The following is a 21,246-nucleotide window of genomic DNA, read 5'->3' on the forward strand; positions in this document are numbered from 1 at the left end:
AAAAAAAGCCAGAGGTTGGCATTTTGCTTCTCGTTAATCACTTGATTTATTGTATTGCCAATGGGCTTTTTATTTGAACTGAGTGTGCCTACAGAGTGCGGCACATCCTGCTGACAAAAGTGTGAGTTAGAGCTCTAATATTTGTATACAGTCTCAGTGGGAAAGAAATATGCATGGAAAGCACAGTGGGGGAAAGCTGGAAGTGAGGACAAAGCAAAGGAACCAATCCAAGAAAAAGGACAGATGAAAATGAGGAAAAACAAATTGAGAAACATTAGTTAAAAATCTGAATTGCTGACAGTGCAAATTATATCTGATGATATTTACCAAATGGAACTGGAGGAAAGAGCATGATCTGAATTGCTCCAACAGCCAGCTCTGCTGGCTCCCAAAAAGGGAGCTCTCCCAAAAAGGGAGGTGCCAGCACACCAACGCCAGTTTCTGTGTTGCAAAATTTGCTGGCAGTAAGGAAAGGTTTGGTGTAGAAGGTCACAGACCACACCACGTGCCAAGGAAGTCAAGAATGAATACAGAACTGAGGCCAAGCTTCAATTTTAATAAAAGTTGTGCCTGGCTACAATTTCAACATAATACCAAGAAAACACAGATGCCAACATGTATTAAACAGAGCAGAATAAGGTAAGTCTCTTGGGCTTGGGACAAGAAAGCTTTGTATCACATTCATTTACCACTCACTGCAGAAAAAGCTGAGCTTTTGTACATGTAATAGCTCCTTAATTCCACCAGCTTCATGATGCTGGCATGGCAAGAGATATTCCACACCATTTTATCAGCCCCTTTCACTCTCATACATGCTTTTCAAACACAAATATCAAGCAGTGATTTTCCTTTGGTGGGTTTGTTGTTGGCTTTTTTTTTTTTCTTCCCAGCACCTTATAATTAAATTATGGGGTTATGTTTATTTTGTAATGCTAAGTGCTACACTGAAATGGTAGCCACTAACCAAAGAGCAAGATTTCTGACATGCAGGCTGTTTCACCTAAAGCTACAAGTTCTTTACTGTGTTTTTACTCCTGCCAACTTCTTTAAAGCCATCAAAAGAGATCAGCAGTAGTAGTAAACAGGATTTATCATAAATTAGAAGGACAGTGAGCCCAGGCTGTCACAGACCATTGCTCCTGGTGCTTCAGTTACCTGGGTTAGCCAACCTCACAGAGGTATTCCACAGACACAAAACAGAAGCCAAAATTCAGTGTAAATATGCCAAGATGAGCTACAATCATAGCTTTGGATCAATCTTCAAGACTCACTTGGATTCTATAACTCATCTGATTTATTTACTTAAAGTAATTTACAGCTACACAGAAACTAAGAAAGGCTGAGCTGGGGAATGCACATTCAAATCTAGCCACTTTTGGCAAATGCAGTAACACAGGTTTCATCCTGTGCTCAGCAGATGGATGACATTCATACAAAGGTATTTAACCTGCCCTTGTCTACAGGAGTTTCCTCCGGATTCTTAAATCCCTGTAAAACTAAATTATCCTTTTTGCACCATGGACTGATGTGTGGTGAGGGAGCACTGGAAAGACCCTTTCTTATTTACTGATGATAGCAGTGATTTATTTGATAAGAAAGTAGAGGTAGTGAAAAACAGAGGTAAGAGGTTTCACTTATTTAATAACAGGTTTCATTTATTTAATATAAATGTCAAATATCATAACATTTTAATTTGTAAAATGGTAACAGTTACTTGAAAGATTTCCACAATATGAAATTCAAGGGTTTGTTCCAGTTAAACAATTTAAAAATTGCATTGCCTTGCACTGGCATAGAAATCTAAAAAAATAGGCAAATAGTCTTCTCATCACTGATTTCTTTCCTAGCAAATAAAACTGCTGCAACTTTTTTATTTTCAAGTAGTCCCAGAACTCTACTTCAGAAGCTGGGGAGCATTTGATTACTTGCTATATGCTGAAACTTGATGACCATGGCATATTGACAGCTATGGCACTGGAAGACTCATCAACACAAATTTCGTCATGGCACCAGTCAGAAACCCACTGTTATAAAGATAATTTTGATTACTCAAATTACCCTTATGGCAAGTGAACTGGCTGGCTCATGGCTCTGCATACTCATTACAGCTTGCAGTTAATAAAAATGGCTGAGCAGTGCAAAGGTAAAGCACCCAGCTCTACAAAATCACAGAATCACAGAATGGTTTGGGTTGGATCAGACCTTTAAATGCCACCTTGTCCAACTGCCCCCAGAATGAGCAGGGATGTTTGCTCAGGGTCCCATCCAACCTGACCTTGAAGTTTCCAGGAGTGGTGCATCCACCACATCTCTGGGTAGCCCTTTGCCAGTGTCTCACCACCCTTACTGTAAAAAAACTTCTTCCTTTTATTCAATGTAGATAGATCCTCTATTAGTTTAAAACCATTGCTCCTAATTCTATTGCTACAGGCTGTACCAAAAGTCTGCCCCCATTTTTCTTACAAACCCTCTCTAGGTCCTGGAAGGATGCACTGAGGTCTTGAAACTTCACCTCTGCAGCTGAGCAACCACAACCCCCTCAGCCTTTCCTCACAGTAAAGATGTTCCATGTCTCCAACCATCTCCTCTGGACCCTCTCCAAAGGGTCCAACAGGAATAATCAACTACACTGATTAGCTTTATCTAACTGGGGAGTGCAGTGGTAGCACTCATCTTTCCAAAACTTAAACCTTTTTTATTTTCAAATCATAACTGCACACTCAGAACATGGGAAGATGGTGGCAGGAAGGTCCCAGGAGTGTCAGTGATTGCCCCTGATTGCCCAGAGTCCAGTGGGCTGCACGAGTTCTCACCCATGCCAGAATATTAAAAAAAACAAACAAAAAAATGCTCACAAAATAAGTGCTGAATGAGTGGCAGTTCTGTTAAGTATTACATTTTTCCATTCCAAACTCCTTTCAGCCCAGCTGACAGTGTCAGATGCTCTCAACAGCCATTTTTGTACAAAATTAAAGAAAGTGCTGTATGTTGAAATGTGCTATAAAAATGTGAAATACCACTATGGCATGCTCCACTTAATTAAAAGATTGATTGCTAGGATGGAAGCCCTATAGGGAATTTTCCTATGATAACAATTAAGATTAATTACAGCAAACTCTAATAAGCATTGTTATTGGAGAATATTAACATAGGTTTCTCTAAAAGCTTATATAATTTTATCTAGAAATCACCTGTATAAAAATTAACCCTAGTGTTTTAACGTTCACATTACTATGATAAATGAAGAATATATATTCAGAGATACTCAATGGGTTGCAGTCAACTTTCTGCTTTAACATTGTTTTGTTCATGAGCAACTGGATTTTGAATATGGCCAGCTAAGTGTTCAAGTGTAGAAGTTTAAAGATTAAAAAGGGCTCATTTCACTGCTATTCTCACTCCAACTTGGTTAAATTTTCCTTCAGCTATTTTGCATTATTTTTAGAACAGTATTCAAAGATAGTGTAGAAAATAAGATACACCTGTACCTTAAAAATCCCTAATGCAGTATATAAGAGTAAGCTATGGGAAAAAAAACCCAAACAACTGGGTACATTTCCATCATCTAAATCAGCAAGATTTCAGGGATAAAAATTTCTGGATATTCATGAGTGAGCACAGATGCAAGAATGTTGTAGCAAAATTTCATCTGCAAATGAGCATTTTAATATTTCTGCTATTTCACATTTATTAGATTTAACTGTTACTAATTTTATGCCCTTTATCTTCCAGCAGTGTTCTAAAGTGCCACTAAGGATGTTAGATAATGATGTTTAGTATTAAATTTAGGGCAACACAGTCCTTTTCCCCTCACTTTGAGACTGATCATATTAGATGAGAAATCTTGAATTTGGAGACAAAAAGTTAAAGCAGTGTTCATTTCCTACTACCAAATGATAGCATGGAAATCAACTTTGATATACAAATGGCCACTTAGCTTTAACAGAAAATTAATTTACTCCATATATCTTTGAAAGAGCCAAAATAAACAGTTATATTATCTGATTTATATACATTCTGTTATTATGCATATTTTCTTATTAAAGAAAATCCTGAATTGCTAGCATTGTAAAACAACTAGAATTTAAATGCTGCTAATTGTATCACTATCCATGTCTTGCAGAAACTAATCCTGTGAAAGAGTATTAGTGTGAATATTCCCATTTTAACATAATTAGACCTACTCATGTGATTAGGCACTCCCTGCAGAATTAGAACTGAAGTCTTGATCCTGCATATTCTGGAAGACAACAATGCTCTGCATGAATGCAGCAAGCTACCTGTGGACTGCCAAGAAACTGCAGGACTAAAATCTAAATCTGGATAATTCATCCATCATTCTTCCTGCTTGAGGTTTTGAGTTTAGTCAGTCACTGCATACTGAAAAACCCCCACAGTTCAATATTTACACTTAATGTTAATGTAGTAAGAATGACTTGTAAATTAAGAAAGAAATGGCTGAAACAATTATCTCAAACCCATCCCTAAGTTTAAGTGAGCAACAAAATGAGACAAAAAATGCTTTGCATACACTGAGAAAAATAAATGAAGAAAAAATACTCCTTGTTAATTTTAAGCCAGTGTTTTTTCTTGCAATATATGTTACATAGAAAAGGAAAATTTAAGAACAATATACGTGCAAATATATATAAGACTTGAGTGACAATGTAGATACTTAATTTTTGATTCCACATAAAAAAAGGAATTGCAAATCTCACTTAACCAATATCCTTAACAAAAGATAGTTGACAATATTCTTTAAAACTGACACAGATTGAAGCTGAATGAATTCAGTTGATTCCAGCTGAAATCTAAACGTTGAAAAAGTTATTTCAAGACAAAATTCCCCCAGTATCTAGGTTTATTTTTTTCCTTTTTCAGCATTTTAGAAGTATGTATTTCTTTCAAAGTTCTTACTACTGGACAGTGGATACTAATTTACTCTGCCAGGAATGATGGGGAAACAATGTGCAATTACATCAGGTAAAATTATAAAGACATTTCAACAAATACAACATCTGAAACAACACAATCCTATCATTGCTGAGAAAGCATTTAAAGCCACACCATGTTTTAAGAATCTATGTCAAGGAAAAAGAAAACTGCTGCAAAAAATTGAAAGCACTTTATAGAGGAAGTATAGAAAATAAAACGTTCTATTTTTTTCCCAATGCTATTATTCTAATTGATTTTAAATGTCTTGAATGTTTCGAATTCTTTAGTATTTTAGGTAAGGTTGCAAAAAAAGAAAAAAAATTACTTATAAAAATAGACTAGGAAGAGTCATGTGGCTTGAGAGAAATAAACCCTAATGTTCTTCTGATATTTAAGCATGGGAAATACAGATTAGAAAATGTGACAGTAGATAGGTAACCATGAAAGTACTTCCTACTTTTGTAAGAAATTGAATCTTAAAATGGACAAGAAATCTCTAAGAACACAAGCAGAATGAATGCATAAAGAATATAAATGTGTTTTCCTCTAATTTTTTGCTTCACACAAGTTTCAGTGTGAACAAGTAGGGAGCATCAGAGCAAAAAGTGCCTAAATTTTAGCCTGACTCTGCTCCTTTGGGGAAACAAATACTCTGATTCTCAGTGAAGTGAGGCAAACTACGAAAGACAAGGTGCTGGTTAAGTACAAACAATTCCCTAACAACTTTATCTCCTCCCTTCCAATAAATTATTCACATTTTCTATGAAAAATTTAAAGAATTTTATTGCAGAATACAGAAGTCAGAAAAGTATTTCTCTCTTTGATTTTTATTCCTCCCTTTGAAGTGTCCTTCCTAAGTAGGAAGTCTATCATACCCCAAACCCCACATTTCAATAATATTTTATGAGTCAGAACTTGCTAATTTCACTCATGAGTTAACACTTTAAACTAAGGTAGTTTACAGAATTCAGAGACTGAGTAATAATTCAAACACTGTTGGACACTCACAACTTGTAGCTATTATCATCTTTTCTCATCTCTATTTGCAGTAGGATGGATTTTTTATCCTCCTGCAGTGTTAACTAATTTTCTCAGTAGACAGCCCCCTAAGGCATGGCAGAAGCCTCTCCATGCAGATCTCACACAGACAAAACTCCAGCTCTGTTTTGAGTGCTCACTCCTTGCCATTCCCAGTGAAGGTTCAAATTGACTATGAAACCTTTCAGCAAATTATGAACCAATCCAAAGAATTTCTCACGATAAGTTTGATGTAAATATTTACAATTCTGTGGGTCACAACCAACAGGTGCACCACCCATGGAGAGAACACACATTCTGGTATAATATATACTGTCAAAATAATGTACTGTAATAACCCCTCTGTGAAACACCCTACAGTTGATTTTCATGAATGTGAAGCACACAGAGCAGCAAGAGAATTCAAACCAAGCTTCTTCCACCTCTGAAAAACAAGCTCCTGTTTGGGAAGCATTTATGGGATGGTACCTAAAACCAGATACTAGCTCACCCATGTTTGTACAAGAAAGGAAAATGACTCAGCTGAGATATTTGTCTTGCAATTTGCTGCTACTCTGTGCTTCACAAGTTCTATTTCTAACACATTTTCCCCTGAGACTGTGTCTTCAATGAATGTGTCTAACATTTGTGCTTATAAGTATTTCCTTTACCACTGAAGTTTCTTTGCTGAGGATGGTATAAGGAGAACATGCATTAATACCAGCTTTGCTAAATGTCTCCATTTGTTGGTTATAATTATTGCAACATCATGGGTTTTTCACAGATGTGCAGAAATAATGCTGTACCTTTGAACTTCTGGTAACTCTTGTCCTACAGTCCCGTGTTGAAGGAGCACAATGCAGAGAGATTTTCTCCCATTCAATTCAACACAGATAATAAGGAAGTGGGAGACAGAAATATTCAAGGACAATAAAGAGAGAAGCAATCAATTTGTTTCTTCCAAGGAAAAGACCTGTGCACAGCATTACATTAACAGAGAGAAAAAGGGCAAGCCTGGCTTTTGGGGATTGCCTTTAGCCAGCATCACACATGGGGCCAGATGTAAAGAGCCAGAACAAGCTCTGCTAACGTGGGCTGAGAGCACCCAGGACTGTGTAAGATTGCTTGATGGGGTTTTCTGGCAGACTACCTCCCAGCACAGCTCAGAAAGGTAAGGAGAACCACAGGAAAGAAAAGGAGAACCACAGGAAAGAAAAGGATGACCACAGGAAAGAAAAGAACAAGGAAAGGAAAGGAAAGGACAACAACAGGAAAGGTGTCATGCAGTAGAACAAGCTTGCCTGAAAATGCTGTGATGCAATTATGTGAATGTTTGCATAGCAAATCATCTGATAGAGAGAGCAAAATCAACTCTTCTCTGCATTTAGGTTCCTTAGAACTAACAAGATACTACCTGTAGTTCTTTGAACCTGTTTTATATGTCCACTCAATCATATCATGACCAAGATTAGAACAGTAGACCATAGAAAACTGAAAAGCTACTGACACCAAAAAGGAACAAAACTTATTTACTAACAGCATGAAAAAAATGCATAATGATAAAGAAAAATGTAATTTATTATGTATTAATGGAATAAACTCTAAGCAAAAAACCTCAGATTTCTCATTATCCTTTTATATTTTCTTTTCAAGCAATTTCTTTTTTAATTAACAGAAGGGAATAATATTTTCTCAATTACTTATTTATAAATATCAGTAAAGCATATATATATTCAAAACCCAAGATTTAAATTCATGGGAGATCTGTGAGAGGAACAGCATTCTGTCCCAGGAGAATGAGATAATTTCTTTGTGGTATGTATAAATAAATAAATAAATAAATAAATGCCTTAAGGCACCATAAATGTTTTTTATACTTTGACCTTGGCAATATTTTTTGTAGTATTTAGTAAATATTTTCAGCATTTTTGCCAAAACATTTATCGAAATATTATTGATATTATGTCAACTACTTTCTAACATTTAAATAAAATCTAATTGGAGGGAAAAAGAAAGTCAGCACTTTTCCAAAAATCTATTTTGATGAGTCAACATTTTCTAACAGAAAAGCACTCCATCACAGTTATATGTCAATTGTAATTTGCAGACCAACTGAATTTTTACTTCTTCATGCTGTTCAGTAACATCAATACAGTTTTGACACTGAGAAGCTAAATTCTAACATCTCATTCATCAGCATAAATAATCAAAATCCAGCTTTAAGTGCAATCTTTCATAATCCCCTTAAGATAAAAACTCATACAGGTCTTTCCTGAGTGAAAAATTTGGCCAAAAAATTCATCTCTGCTGATGATGTGAGCCAGGGAAAATCACAGACTCCTATCAGACCTCAGGTGGAATTTATAGCACTCATATTCAGGAAAATGCCATTTTCCTCCTGGAAACTGAGTAACTTGTATTTGGAGTCATGGAGAAAGAGTAACAAACCAATTTCACAACCATTTTTCAGAAAGATACTCTGTCCATACCCTTGTGAATTCATCACAGTCCCTCATCATTAAGGTAGAAGACAAGGGCAAAACCATATTTTGTCATCAAACTGGATTTTCAGCCTTATTTACAACATTGTGAAGAATTGTTTTATAACCAAATATTTCTGACAGCTGGAGAATTTTGTTAAAGAAGATTTAAGTAGTTCTTAAAAGCTGTTAGTGAAATATGCAAGCAGAGCCCTGGCAATTCTAAAACTGCGCAGTTACTTAGCTCCTAAAAATCCCTAAAGCAGGTTTTTAACTGTTTCCAAAAGGCAACTGACTACTTTGGCTATCATGAGTAAGTAGATGCATGAGAAAGATTTGCCAGGGAGAAATTCAAAAGATGATTTTTTTCTCACCTCAGCATATAAAATAAATCTAAAAAGCTGATGGCAAACTGTTCCCTGTAGCTATTCAGAACCCACATACTTTGAGTTTTTAGTTCATTCCCTAACTCTCCTGCAAAACTCTTTGCCCATTTCTCTCCTATTTTTATTTTTCCCCCTCTCATTCTTCTTTTTCTTGCTCATCTTGTGACTGTGATATCTCATGACATCTTTTAGCATACTGAAGGAAGAGCAGTGACTATAAATAAAAATGTCTCATAGTACGGATGATGCTCACATGAAGGAGTTCTAAATTTTTAAAAACTCAATATTTTCTTTAAGATATGTTTAATTTGGTCAGCTCTGTGAATATTTCAACACATATTATTTATAAATCATTCTCAATAGCTATTATTATTTTGGTGCCAGACAGCCTTCTATTATGCCTAAGCTCAAATTAACTTACTGAAAATGAAATTGCTAAATGTTCTGGGCATTGTAAGCTATTCAGCAGATACTCTGAGCACCATGAAATACCTGGCAGATATTACAGAGCTGGTGGAAGGCTCAGCAGCTACAATCACTGTAAAACTCTGTGGAAATTGGAAGCAATGTCAAGCTACTGGCAGTCATTACTACCCTTGTCAAGTGTTCTGTGGACATTGCAAATAGAGTGAGAACTAGATGGGCATTATAAATTCTGTATCAAAGGTCTGATAGGGAGTCCTGTTAGGAATTAAACTATGAAACTGAGAATTGCTTTCATTTCCTCTGTAGAATTCAGAGATTTATATTTACTTGTTACCTGGAAATACCAATTAACAGTCCTTAATAACTCTTCTGATCATTCCAGCATTTTTAGAAGAAGTGCTTTTCCTGCTGGGAAATGGATCTCTATGCAGATGCCCATGCTGGCTCCCTATAAAATGGGAGTTTGATATTTGAAGAGTATTGCAGAATTCAAATGTTTGGTAACAAAGGCTACTGGAAATGTCTCTGCCTTTCACTCACAAGAGCTCATTCCATGTTTGCCTCCAGACACCTGTGTTTCCTTAACAATTCACCTGATGGACCATTTGTAAGCGGTATTCACATCCTTTCACATTTCTTGCAACTTACAAACGTATGTACTCATTGTTTAAATTGTCTGTATCTATTTCTATCTGTTGTAATTCTCTACATATCATTCCAGCCAACTTCTGATCTCCCTTCTGCTATGAATATGTTTGTTAGCAGCACACATCATCCTTCTTGTGGTTTTTAAGAGAAACACGTGCCTCTCCTTTTGTCTGCAAAAGACATTAGCAAAGACACAGTCTCAGCAATTTTCTGTCATTCAAGGTGTCAAAGATCCAAATATTCTGAAATTAATCAACTACGTGTGAAATTAGACTTTTGATTCTGGAACCCACCAGCATTATCTGAGGCAGTGATCTTTTCTCTGCATTGTGATACTTCTAAAAATCTCTGGTTTAATCTGCTCATTGCTAGACAATGCCCAGTGTGAAATGAGTTTTCTTTACTCATTCATACTTTTTGCTTTCTCCCTCACATGGTATCTATCATGTTTGTTATGGTGGAAAATATCCAAAAAACATTTAACTTCTAGATCTTTAAATACAGAATTCACCTAAATGAAGCTCACTGTAAGAATTCTATTCATTCCCAGAAAGCAGTGCTAAAGTATAGTTACAGGTTGATAAAAATAAAAAAATACAAGAATTAAATTTGACATTAATATCACACTGCCAGATACATAACTTGAAAGAAACATTATACAAACTGTAGGAATCCTCAGTTTTATGAAGAATACAATGTTGTACTAGCATATAGTTAAATGTTTTGTGTCATAATAGCATATTACTGAATACTTTGGAGAACAGTGTTCTTGATACGAGAGACATAAGAAATTTCTATTTATTCTCTTTCATTCTTAGATGTATCTTCTATGTCACATACCTGTCATATCTATTAATTTTTATTTTCTGCATCATTTCTGGGTTTTTTATATTTTCTCTGTATTCCAGTTCAACATGTAATGGTAAATGAGAGTGCAACTCACCACATATCAGCTGGTTTTCCTTGAGGTTATACAGTGACAGCCCGTGTAAAGCACTGGGGTAAGCACAAACTGTTTCCTCTGCAATCCTCACTGAAGCATTTCTGGCCCATTGCAAGACCCACCTTAGGTTGCAGTCACAGATCAGTGAGTCAGTGTTGAAATGTCTACCAAGGCAAAGAATGAGCACAATTGGTACACATGCAGTTTCCATGAACATCCTTTCTTCTGCTGGATTAAATTATCTGATTCCAAAGAGAACTCTAGATAAATGTATAACTATGGGTGCAAGAATACAAAGATAGTCTGAGACAACCAATACATGTTGTCCCACCGTTAATTACTTTCATAACATTATGCAAAAATTCTGGGTTTGGTTCCAGAACAGCATCATTGACTACTGAAATAATTCTGAGTCTGTGTTACTGCAGAAAACCATACTACAACATATTTTCATTTACTAAAACTCCTCTAAGTAGAAACATTTAGTATACACTTTGAAATCTTAGGCAAGTACAATTAATATCAACAACTGGGAGTTATTATACTGTTAGTATAATTCCAGGAAAAATACTGGTTTTGTGCAATTAGAGGCCTAATACAATGTAATGTATAGAACCATGGAAAAGTGTAAGATTATAAAGTATAAAGAAAAAAAAAAGGAATGCTAGTCAGGAGGAGCAGACTGAGCTGGTCAGGAATTGGGATGAATTGTCAGTGTTATCCATTTTCCTGCAACAGGCAAAGATGGCAGCTCATCAACAGTGAGCCAGACATGGATAACCAAATAATGCAGATTTTATTTTAGGAATGCATCTCCAGGAACAATTCTGTTTGAATTCATATTCAACTCTTATATGTTTATTGCAATGTATATTCTAATGTCTTTCTGAAGTATTTCAGATTTACAAACAAATGGAATGATACTCACAGGGCTTTCAGAGCCAGAAGCTCAGAAAAAAGTCCATTCATGAGACTTGAAAATATATTCCCTGACAAATTCCTATGGAAAAAAAAAAAAGCAATTTACTGTTGGTTATAACAAATAGAAGAAGAAAAGAAAATTGTTACAGAATATAACTTTCCCAATGCTAATTAAGAAGTTTTGCTTTCTTAACAACAGTAAAAATGTATTTAAATGTGGTATGTTGGTTTTTGGTTTTGGTAGGTGACAGTAATATTTAAATTTATTCACACACTCTTACTTGCTTTAATTTCACAGCAGAAATACACACAGTTCACTTGGTTTCATAAAGAGGAACAATTCTACATATTTAAAAGAACAGAATTTGAGAAGAGAGTATTCTGGAATTCCAGTGAAATATGAATAAAATAATTGGTCAATGAGATCTATATTGTATTTTTATGGTATATACAGAATGTCACTTCCAAGTTAAAAAAACAAAAACATTGTCTTAATTTAGTAATGTTCCAAAGAATTCAAGCAATTCCTTAAAGCAGTAATGAGTTTTCAAAGGACTTTAAACACACCAATTTTTCCCATCCTTGAATTAGGACATTTCCATTTTAATTACTGTTCCACTCTTTCTTGTCTTGATGGCTGAATGACTCAGGCTGAATACTTGCAAACAGAGGCAATTCATTTTTACATACTTTAACAGTACTGGTCTGCCAGTGCCTTAATAGTACAAAAATTAAATATTTAATTGTCAAGTAATAATATCCTTTTCCATACCCATAAACCTAAAAATTAGTGCACGTCCAAGATGAACATTTCAGAGAGTATGAATTACCTACTTATGAGATGCTGATAAATGCTCCTTTCTGTCTAGTGCCTGAACACTAGACATCTGTTTAAATTCAAGGTTGGCTACAAAAATTCAGTTATCAGGAAAATTTCAGAGTTCTTCACTGGAGATCTGTTGCAGATATAGAATAAAAAAAGTAGACTGGCAAAGAGAATGGGTTCATTACTGATTTTACTTCTCTTTTGTCTGCAAAGTAAAGAATGTAATCTAAACTGAAGAATGACAGAGATCAAGAGCAATGTGCCTGCAGTGAGGAATCCATCAAACTGCAAGAGATCTGAACCAGCTAAGGAACCAAAGAAAGAAAGACCAAAACTTGAGAACACTGCTTTCTACTGAAACCTGTCCAGAAACCTATGGATCAATGAATTCAAGGAAGAAGAAAAAACATTGCTAATTTATAATCAGTTTAAGACACCCTTGAAGCAATAACTAATTTCATTTTTGTGTGCAACTGAACACTTCAAAATTCCTTAGCAGTCTAAAACTAATTTCTGGTAACAGAGTATAAAAATAAACTGGCTCAGCAACATAAAGGAAAATTATTGAGTGACAATGAGATGTGTTGATATAACTCAACTAATTTTTAAGATTTTATCTAACAGTGCTCCTTTATACAGATGTGGTTTTGGAAGAACTTTCAAGTGTGGATATGTCTGAAGGTGGAAATGAATGTTTGCTTGTAGATACATATTTCTGGATGTTTATCCTTTAGTATTTTGGATTTGTCAACTAAAAATACTAAGCATTTCCTGGAATCATTGCGTTCCTGACAGTGACATCAGCAGAAAGACAGATATTCAACTTTTCATATTCTTCTGGCAATGCCCTGGTTTGAAGTTTCCATACTACTGCTAAAAATTAGCAGACCAGCATCATGCTCACAGGGCTGTGTAAGTCAAAAAGCAACACATTTCTACGTCCAGTAAACATAATTACAATATTTGGATATCCAACAGTGGGAATAGATTGTTCTTTAACAAAAAATTCAGAAATCTCAAATCACCCAAATAACTCATGCATTTCTGAGCTGATGCAGCATTCTCTAAATACCTAATCCTTTAGTGCACATAATTTACATTAAATTTTAAAATACTGTCAAATGTATGGTGTTGTAAAATTCCTCCATTTCAGATATCCTAAAACCCTACATTAGCTTGATTTAAAAGCACATTTGTTCAAAAAACGGCTGTAACACGTAGTTTGCAAACATTTCAAACATAACAAATTAATGCACTCCAAAGCTGATAGCACTTACTATGCCATTAACTCACTCCATTAATAGAAAGATGTGCTTTCAGTTTTATCAGAGGTAAAACATTTCAGTCTTACTTGGAAAGCCCTACATTTTTTAAATATATCAATACTTGTGCTTTTACAGAAATTAATAAAGCACTTTTGCCAAAAGTTTTCATAGAAATGACAAATGCCACAAAAGAGTAAAAAAGAGTTACATGTGTCAAAGTACCATTTGAGGCAGAATATAGGTAGAAGCAGAAGTATATGAATATGAGGAATGCTTCTCTCAAGAGCAGCATTAAAAAGCAAAACTTGAATATAATGGTAACAGATTGATCTGTGCAAAAAATAAAAGTGGGACAGGAGGTGCAAAAAAAAGACAACTGAAATACAGAGAAGGCAGTTTACATTGGATATTTCCTTATTTGTTGAAATGTTACTGAAATGGGATCTGTTTGATTAACTGTGTTACTGTTCTTTATTTGATTTCTGGCACCATGCAAAGTGATTAGTTGGTGCAATGACATCAACAAAGTCACACAAGAATTTGCAGTATAATATTATCACAAAGCTAACTGCTGATGATGATTCAGAGGCAGGATGAAGAGTAAATCAGATATAGTTTAATCAAACAACTGGAAGCAATGACAAAGTTTGGGTTTGAACCTCCAAAGGGAAGATCCAGCAGTAGCTACTTGTTGAAACAGATTTCAGGCTCCAACATTTTGAAACCTGAAAAGATAAATTATGAGGGACTAAAAAATTGAAGTCTGATATATGAGCACAGTGGCATCATCCCAGCTCTTAATATTTAGATTAAATATAAACAGAATTAATGTAGATAGCAGCTCCATTACCTAGCAGAAATATATTTGCATACATAATTCTGGAACATAGCACTGAAACATTGGGTCCAAAGGAGATTTAGAAGATTTGTTGCATTCAATTATGTCACTCCTAGTTAGAATACATGCACCTCATCACAGCATAAACACAGCCAAAAGGTAATGCATTAGCCAAAAGAGGTAAACTGGTATCTTAGAAGATGAAATAAATCTACTCTCATACTGAGGCCCTGCCAGCTGCATCTGTTCATATGACCTGAAAGCATTTTGAAATCATTTTACAGAGTAAAAATCATCAAATCCAAGAGGGTGTAAAAATTAGATCAATCTCAAGGAACATAATCAGAAGTCACTGGCTGCAGTAATTTCAGGGTCTGTATGAAATTTTAGGTTTCATTAGTAACTTTGAATTCAATTTCTGTTCCCTGACACACACATCCTGACTGCAACGGAGAAAAGTCTCTTCTACATTATCAAGAGGCTGACCATTTCCTGTGGTTTCTGTGTGTCTGCATGTTTAAAAAAACAATACAAGATGATTCTACTAATTCTCCTTTAATCAAGAATTCTGTAGGTTGTCCTACTCTCCTGGACTGCACAAAACCACCAAGCTCTCTGAAGAGTGTCTGCATTATCCCTGAAAGCCCAAGCAATCCTCATCCTTTCAGTGAAGTATTTGAACATATCTTTATTGTATCCAGTTTAGATTTATGCATCCCATCATTGGGCTAAACCACACTGTGCTAGTTTGGGCCTAGAGCAGATTTTTCAGCTCCAACTCCATCGTTTCTTCAAATTGAATTAGATTTACAAGACTGAGTGAAACACACTGTGATATTTTGTTTCACCTGGCATTTGTGCTTGTAAACAGTACAAGAAAATCCCATATTTGTACTTCACAGAAGGCACATGAAAAGATTTATGTTGTTTGCTCCTTCCAGTGGACTCATGGCTCTCCCTACTGGCTTTGATATCAGCCTGCAAAGATGCTTCTGTACTTCATCTCTGCTAACATAACACAGGAGAGCTCTAATTACCAAATCAACAACCACATAAATCAACATGTGTATACATCTTTATATTTCTCCTTCAGTAAATGGCTGTGGAACCAGTTCCAGGTGTAAGAACTTGTCATCTTTTCCTTGTTACAAACACTGATGCTGCACTCAGTAAATACCCCTCAAAGGGCAAGTAAACACAATCCAGAGGTATCAGTAGCAACAGAAAGGTGACCTATTGTCTGTTAAACATGTTTAAAAAGTACAGTTCTTCATAAACTTCCAAGAGAAACAAAGCTACAGAGTGTTAGAAAAGTACCAGGCAGCTGCTAATGACCATTTCTTACACCACAGGCACATGGAGATCGCAGTTCAAATAATTATTGTCAGCATTAGGACATTATACAAGAGTTCTGAGATCGAGAAACGTGATACCCTGAATTGCAGGGGTCAGTTCCTCTTGATTGGGACTGTATTCCTCCATAAAATAATGACTCAACAAGAGTGGTGGTGCTCTTGTCTCTGGTTCAGTAAGGACAATCCCTGCAAAGCAGCTGTGGCTTTTGACATAGCAATCATGAACTGATTCATTTCAGATCAAAGGGTAAGGTAGCCTCAACTATTACTAAGCTTCTGATTTCTAAAGGACAGACCTTTGAAATACTACTACTAATAAAACAAAGAAAGTAATTAATAAAGCACTAAGCCACATAGACTACAATGCAGGATGGACCCATTTATTTAAAACCCAAAAAAGGAAAAATGGAAGATAGACTAAACCGATTAACAACCAAATCTTAAATCTTGGGGGAAAAAAAAAAATCTAATTTTTTAAAGATCAAAGAACAAGAGAGAAGATAACAGGAAAAGCTTAGCAAAGTGACAGGAAGAATTTAAGTTAAAATCTGGAAAGCAATCTAAGACATGGTGCAAAAGATACATCAACAACACTACTGTACTATAACTATGAGATTATTAAAGAGCAGGTATTATATACAGCCTAAATTATCAAGTACTACGATTTTCTCTTCTGTTCATTTGGGCGTTTGGATTATATGGATTTATGGGAGAAACCCACACTAATATGGAAAGCATATTTCCCAAGACCACCCCCAGTATGACTACTGATCTGCAGAACTAGTTAAAATTGAAAGAATACCCAGGCAAATAGGGGCCTGCAAGGTTAATTCCACACACATTAAAACACCTCTATAAATTTTAATGATCATCTCCTCTTTGTGTAGCATCATGCTAGATGCATACAAAAACCAAGAAATAATTTATCTTGTCTAGAAAATTAAGCATCCTTTTATATGATTACATGATATACCATCCATAGCTGCATATTGATTTTTTTACCAATATCTGATCTGCCAACATTTTTTTCCTTTATTCTTTCTTTTAAAACTCACTTATAAAATACAAAGAGGCCAGACTAAGAGGTCTCCAGTTACCAGAATCATAATTTTTTCACTGATGCATGGACATAATATCCACAAAAGTGTGAAGAACCTGGTGTTAAGTGCATTTACTGTAAAACAAGGTAAGATAATGGACAAGATGAAAGGAGGGGAGTAAGACATTACTGATGCTCTGCAGAAATGGTCTTCTGAGTGATTGCATTTAGAGCTTTCAACAATGACCCTGTCTCACAGCATTAAGAGAATTGAACATGAAATCTGGTAATAACAAAACCAAGGTTTGGTCAACATTAAGATGAACAAGAAGAGATGAACCTTCTTAAAGATGAAAGGATTTGTAATTCATTAAGTAACATTATTCAAAGTGAAAAATGTTACTAGACTGTCACTTGGAAACTACACTCAAGAACTGCCTTGTTCAAATTTCTGCTATTAACGGGCTCAGAAAGAAAGCAATACAGCAAGCTCTGGATATACAGCAATTCCAAAATGAAAGTTAGACCCACAAGAAGACTGGATGCAAGAAAATACAATGTTAATGACTATGTAGAGGGAACTGGTGAGTCTTTCTCTGCTTCTCAGAGCTCAGACCGATGCTGGGACAGATACTCAGGCTACCAGAAATAGTAGGGATATAGCAAATCTGTAGAAAAAGGAACTGTAATGGTGTGGTTTGATCAGCCCAGTAACCAGCCTGCACTTTGTGCCTTTTCTGGCACCAGGGAAGGGTGTGGGGATAGACTGACACATTCCTTCCTGGGCTGCTGAGAAAAGGCACAGTACAGCCACACACTGTCACAGACCAACTGCTGGGCACTCTCTGGGAATCAATTTCTGTGCTTTGCCACCAAGAGACTGATGTTCTGTACTGAACTTGTAATTCACTTTTAAGATGGGATCTTACAGATTTGTGAATGGAAAATTCAGATCTTTCTGAGAGAGCATGGATTTGAACAGGTTCCATTTAGCCTGTTCCCACCATCTAGAAACACATTCCATTTAATAATGTGACTGCACCACTTTGAATTAAACTTACCTTCCAAGGTAATCTGGCATTATAGTCATTGTTGTGTTCCCTGTGCACAACAAAAGCAGACACAGAAACCCTCAACAGGTGAGCTGGGCTTGCCTAATTTGGCACATCATCTGAGATGAGTAAAAAGAGGGGCAGTTTGCACCTGTTCATCACACTCCTCCCATCATCTGCTCTCCTTTGTTTCCATCAGAGGAGACTTGGCACAGCTCCTCTCATTAATGGGATCTCTGAGAGTGCCAGATTTCAGCCTGTTACCTGGTGTTATCTTGACCTCATGGCATGTCTTTCTAGAAAGATTTCCCTGTTTGTCCAAGGGAATGCCCTAGCTGGCTGCAGAGGATGAAAATAAAGTATGAGATTTGTCTCACACTATGATGTATTATAGGAATTTATTTCTCATTCAGGAATGAAGACAGATCTGAATGAAGGTGCAGAGCCCTCCTGGGCCCAGCCAAATGCCCATTTAAACCAGGATTCTGCATATGAAATGTCTCTTTCCCAGACAGGACATTTTCAGCTAACTTTAATTGTATCTTAGACATGCAAACAGAAATTTCACATTTAGCCTATTTTTAATGTGAAAATGAAATTTAGTTTTTTGCAGTTCTGGCAGATTTTACAAGTGAAATAGAGAAAACATATTTAAATTACCAATTCATCACAATCAAAGGCTCAGGAGAGGGTCCTTTTAGTACAAAACCTACAACTTTCTTATAATGCAATTTTCTTGCCAACTATACTCAGGTCAGTCATGTTTCAGTTTAGATTTCTTCTGTTTAAAATAAAACTGCTGTTACACTCACAGTTTGTGAAGATTGTTAAGTCCAACAAACATTTCTGGTGTTAGGCATCCAATTCTGTTATTTGAAAGATCCCTGAAACAAACAAAAATACCATGAAACATTGAGTCTGTTATTTATATACACACCTACATAATCACACAAAGCATCTATACTTTTAATACTTAAGGAATTAGAGACAAATGAGAAATAAAACCTTTTCCCAAAATGTAACATAACCGAATTAAATAAATAGCTTCTATATTAACATTATTGAGCAATATTCCACAAATCATACTGTGACTTCTAATTGCATTTAAATGGGATTTTACAAATATGCAACAAATAAAAGCAAATTAATATTACAAACAGAATTTTCTTGATCTAAGTTATTAGCACCTGTGAGTTTTTTACTTAGGAAGAATACTATGCATTTTGTTTCATGTAATATTCAGCCAAAATTGACTTTTTAAATTTTTTTACTGTTTACTCATGTTTCATCTAATTAACAGCAGCCTTTCTTGCTGAAATCACAGAAACCAGAAGGCAATTAATTTTTGAGCTAGTGAGGTCAGTTTTGCTAATCACTTGGCAAGCTTTTTTAAGAGCAATATTGTGGCTTTCTGAGAGCACAAACTAAAAGCCATTACATTCCATAACTTTTGCCTGCAGAAAGGAAAGAAATGTTTTCTGTATAAGCCATACATGCAACAGAGTGCACAGGATGCTTACAGGAAGGAGACAAGGACAGGTATAAACAATTATATTGTGGTAAAAACATGAATAATGCCCCTTGGTAGAGTCTGAATTTGAGTTTGATTTTTATGTATTTGGTTTTCAACCTTAACCCAAATTTTCTTTCTTACCAAGTACATTTTTTGAATGATTGCAATTACCTAAGGATTTTAAGGGATCATGCAGCCAAGAAAAAATGTCAAAATTTATCTCAATGTAATTTTTGTTTTAGAATTAGAGGCAGATTTCTGATTCCTTTACTACATTGTGCAGATTCCATATTTTTCTACTGATACATGAGAATACTAAAGTAATCAAATGGAAGACTAAAGGTTGCAATTTGACAAATCCAGTTACTGCTTTCATGGGAACACATCCAATTAGCTGGAAAATGAAGGCAATCTCTTTGGAGTTCACTACACAGTCGTCTTCTATCAGACAAAGAATTTATTGTTGTGCAAGTATACGATGGAACATCTCATTAGAATGAAAATATTTCTTAAATGCTTGTCAAGGATATTAAGTAGGGAACAGCTGAGATAATACTGAGAGTACAATGTAGTGCAATAATTTCATGTTAGCATTATTCTTTACATTCTGCTAATAAAAGCTATATAGGGAATCTAAAAATGAAGTTTAAGACAAATAATATATATAATAAAATGTATCTATAGATCTTTCTATTAGAAGATATAAAAAAGAACCTATCCAGAATTCTTGGTTAGGTAATGCTTTACTTTTGTTTAGGCAAGGTTGGAACATCATATATGGAAGAATTGCATCACAATGTGGGGCATAATCTGGGTAGCAAAAGCAGATTTTGTCTGTACTAATCAATGCAAGTGCATATTTCTCTAAGAGTGACTCACACTAAAATCTTATTTTTACCAAAATGGAAGAATAAGCATTATTTTCTCTAAGTTTACTTCAATATGTATTATTTTCATAAGAAGATATGGAGCAGTGGCTGAACTGTCTTTGTATTGTAAAACATGTTTCCAAAGGAAAAAAAAAAATTAGCAAAAAGAAAAGGCAACTTGTTACACTTTTCCCCAGACCTGTTACATTAAACTCAGTTCAGTTCATAACATACAAAGCTGTTGCTCCTTTTCAGAAGTAAAACATTTAACTTGCTAACGCCAACTTACAAAGTTGATGTTAGGGAGAAGAACTCTTCTGTATTGAATAAACAAATGCCATAATTTCAGTGATTCATAAATTTTCAATTTCCATTAATTTTGTGTGTACCTTTTTGAGCAAACCCCGGAAATAATTCAGTTTGTCATTCAAACACAAATTACAACAGTTCTCCAAATCATTCCCAGCAAACATTCTGACAGCCTGTGGCTTGTCTGTCTGACTTGCCACAGCCATTTCTCCTGCAGTTTCCCACATTGCATCAGCTTCTGCTTTTCTCAGCATCATTTATATTTTACACAGGAAATAAAAATATGTGAAGGTACAGTCTTGAAGTAATTACTGTGTTCAGTATTCAACAGGAGTTTACACTGTTTATTCCTTTTGCTCTACTGTCTCCTTCCCAACAGCTGGACACTGAAGGAGGGAAGATATTTTCTTGTGTACTGTGGAAC

At 35.4% G+C, this 21,246-nt stretch overlaps 1 protein-coding gene across 1 annotated transcript in view; it reads right to left on the bottom strand.

Annotated features, from left to right (window-relative positions):
• The window catches only part of ADGRA1 (adhesion G protein-coupled receptor A1), a 251,979-nt gene that overhangs the window by 136,341 nt on the left and 94,392 nt on the right, over nt 1-21,246 (bottom strand). The window contains exons 4-6 of the mRNA XM_079312915.1: nt 18,944-19,015; nt 11,764-11,835; nt 10,836-10,999 (exon numbers count right to left, since the gene is read on the bottom strand). Of these exons, the coding sequence (XP_079169041.1) occupies nt 10,836-10,999; nt 11,764-11,835; nt 18,944-19,015 (308 nt within the window). The remainder of the gene's footprint in view (nt 1-10,835; nt 11,000-11,763; nt 11,836-18,943; nt 19,016-21,246) is intronic.

This window comes from Erithacus rubecula (genome assembly GCF_903797595.1).
Source record: "Erithacus rubecula genome assembly, chromosome: 9".
Taxonomy (NCBI): Eukaryota; Metazoa; Chordata; class Aves; order Passeriformes; family Muscicapidae; genus Erithacus; species Erithacus rubecula.